Source organism: Berghia stephanieae, chromosome 5, assembly GCF_034508935.2.
Source record: "Berghia stephanieae isolate SIO BIC M18660-M18661 chromosome 5, UCSD_Bste_1.3, whole genome shotgun sequence".
In the NCBI taxonomy this organism is placed as follows: domain Eukaryota; kingdom Metazoa; phylum Mollusca; class Gastropoda; order Nudibranchia; family Aeolidiidae; genus Berghia; species Berghia stephanieae.
In genome coordinates, this window is record NC_088364.1 from 6,158,583 (window position 1) to 6,161,082 (window position 2,500).

At 35.2% G+C, this 2,500-nt stretch overlaps 1 protein-coding gene across 2 annotated transcripts in view; it reads right to left on the reverse strand.

The window, feature by feature from the left end:
* LOC144974061 (uncharacterized) overlaps positions 1 to 501 on the reverse strand; it is a 9,402-nt gene extending 8,901 nt beyond the window's left edge. For both annotated transcript variants that reach the window (XM_078916949.1, XM_078916950.1), the window contains exon 1: positions 1 to 501. This exon is cut by the window's left edge and continues 801 nt beyond it. In XM_078916949.1, coding sequence (XP_078773075.1) covers positions 1 to 486 — 486 coding nt within the window. In that variant the 5' untranslated portion in view covers positions 487 to 501.
* Between the last annotated feature and the right edge of the window lie 1,999 nt (positions 502 to 2,500).

A 2,500-nucleotide genomic window follows, 5' to 3' on the forward strand; every position in this document is an offset into this window, starting at 1 on the left:
AGGTGATTGGTTTTGGAAATCATGCCAGCCATTTTGGATATTTGTGGTTAGGGGGAAGTTATCCTGACATCTGATGTTAGTGGAATTGTATTGTGAGAAGTTGTGTGTATTAATGCGATGCTTTTGAGGGCTTGGCACCTGAAGGAAGTTGTTTCGTTTCGAAGTGGAAGTTTGAGGTCGATTATATCTCTCGGCATTGTTGTTATTGTTGTTATCAGTGGCATCGCTGTTGTCATTGTTAATGCTTGTGTTGTAGAAGCAGTTGTTGCTTTTTTTGACATTGATAATGTTGTTGTTATTATTGTTGTTATTGCTGCTGTTTGTGTTACTATTCCTTGCGGTGTATGTATTATCATTAAAACTATTTTGGTTGAGAATGTTATCAATGTGAATTGGTCTTTTGGCTGGGGTCATACAAAGTTCATCATCATCATCATCATTTGTCCCCCTTTGATGTGTCAAAACTTCAACTTTGGCGGTGGTCATGCTGACATCATCCACAGTGTCCAGACTGGAATGTGAAGATTGCCTTGAATGTGATGGACTTGAGTCCCATGGATTGAGATGGGAATGGATTGTTTGCGTTCACAGAAAACACGTGATGCTGCTGCTTTTGGTGAGGATTTGGATGAAGACTCAGTTCCATCTCGATGGTTTTTTGGTTTTGTAGACACCATGTTCTGCATTTAGTTGTGGGAGAAATGTCATGTTTGTCATAGTCACTGTTGGAATTCATTACCTCTGGATACGGGTCTATTACAGAGCTGTGTGATTTCGTGTCCAGAACGACTTCCATGTTTATATTTATCTGTAGCAAAAATAATTATTCGCTAAATGGAAACACATAGAATTAAATGTGTAAAATTATTCACACAGAGCATGACAACAATTTGTATCATGTTCCGGGGGCAAACTGTTACAGTTTATGCTTTTTGAATTCGGGTTGCGAATCCTATTCTGTACACGCAAACTTACAGAAAAACACAACTAAACTCCAAAGCATTCATTCGAAATTGAGTTGAGGGATCGCTAATGTGTATAAAAGAAAAGTCGCTGATTAATCCCGTTTATTACTATCCTTTCACCGACCACACTCGATGTTGCTTGATAATCAGAAATGACGATGAGAAATTGTGCAACGCCTACTCACTCATACGTAGATATTATCCTTACTATCCGGCTATTTCTCCCCATCTTCTCTCTTTTCTTCTCCCTCCCTCTTTCCTTTCTCTCTCTATTCTCTCACACACTCTCTCTCCATCCTCTCTCTCTCTCTCTCTCCCCCCCATCTCTCTCTCTCTCCCCCCTCTCTCTCTTTCTTTCTCTCTCTCTCTCTCTCTCTCTCTCTCTCTCTCTCTCTCTCTCTCTCTCTCTCTCTCTCTCTTTATCTCAAGTAACTGAATTGCGGTTATCCAGTCAAAATAAATAAATAATGCAAATTAATCACCTCACATTGCAATACTAGGTCAAGTTTCGATAAACCCATTAGCGTCGTTCAGGCATGAATTAATCACCAGCAACTAGAATTTCCATTGCGACTGAAGCTCCAAAACACACCGTTCAAATCTTAAGATAAATCATAAAGTCGCACACGTTTGGTATTTAGACTAACATCACAAAGCAGATTTATGCCATGTTACGTCAACTTAAACACTGAAAAGTTCCACATATTTCGTCATAAAGAGAGATAAAATGATGTATGGATGTTAAAAAAACAGCCGAAGCCGTCTCACTGTCCCAAGTCAATACGCTTGTTTAATATTGTCAATAAAATAGATATTAATATCTTATTTTGTTGAATATTTGAAATCTATCTGAATTGAAATAAAGAGAGTGAAATTGATATCGATAAGCTTTATACAAGGGAAATTCACTTAGGGGTAGGACCCTTATAGTCACTTGATAATAATCGCAAGGCAAGATAATAATTTTATCAAATTAATCAAGGAGATTTGAAGTCACGATTACTATTATTGTTATATTATTATTAACTTATAGTTATTATATTATTATTATTATTATTATTATTATTATTATTATTATTATTATTATTATTATTATTATTATTATTATTATTATTATTATTATTATTATTATTATTATTAATATTTCCAAACAATCTCTTAGTGATCAATTATTACAATATTATTGATCGAAACTGACACCACTAACGTCACTGACTCCTTGTTATTTTTAGAAATCCATTGTAATGATTAGTTTTTACTAAATACTATTAATCAGATTGTAAACGTAAAAGGTTACACATAGTTATGTGTGTGTGTGTGTGTGTGTGTGTGTGTGTGTGTGTTTGTACCTTCTATCTGGCTGATGGATGTTATGAGTATTTTACCTACAAATACATCATAAATATCAGGCCATAAACATTACAGGTTACACACAGTTTTGTGTGTTGGTATGTTTAATTTGATTGGCGGATGTTGTGACTAGTTTACCTCAACTAATGGCATCAATATTTAAATGAGACCTAATCACTCAACTC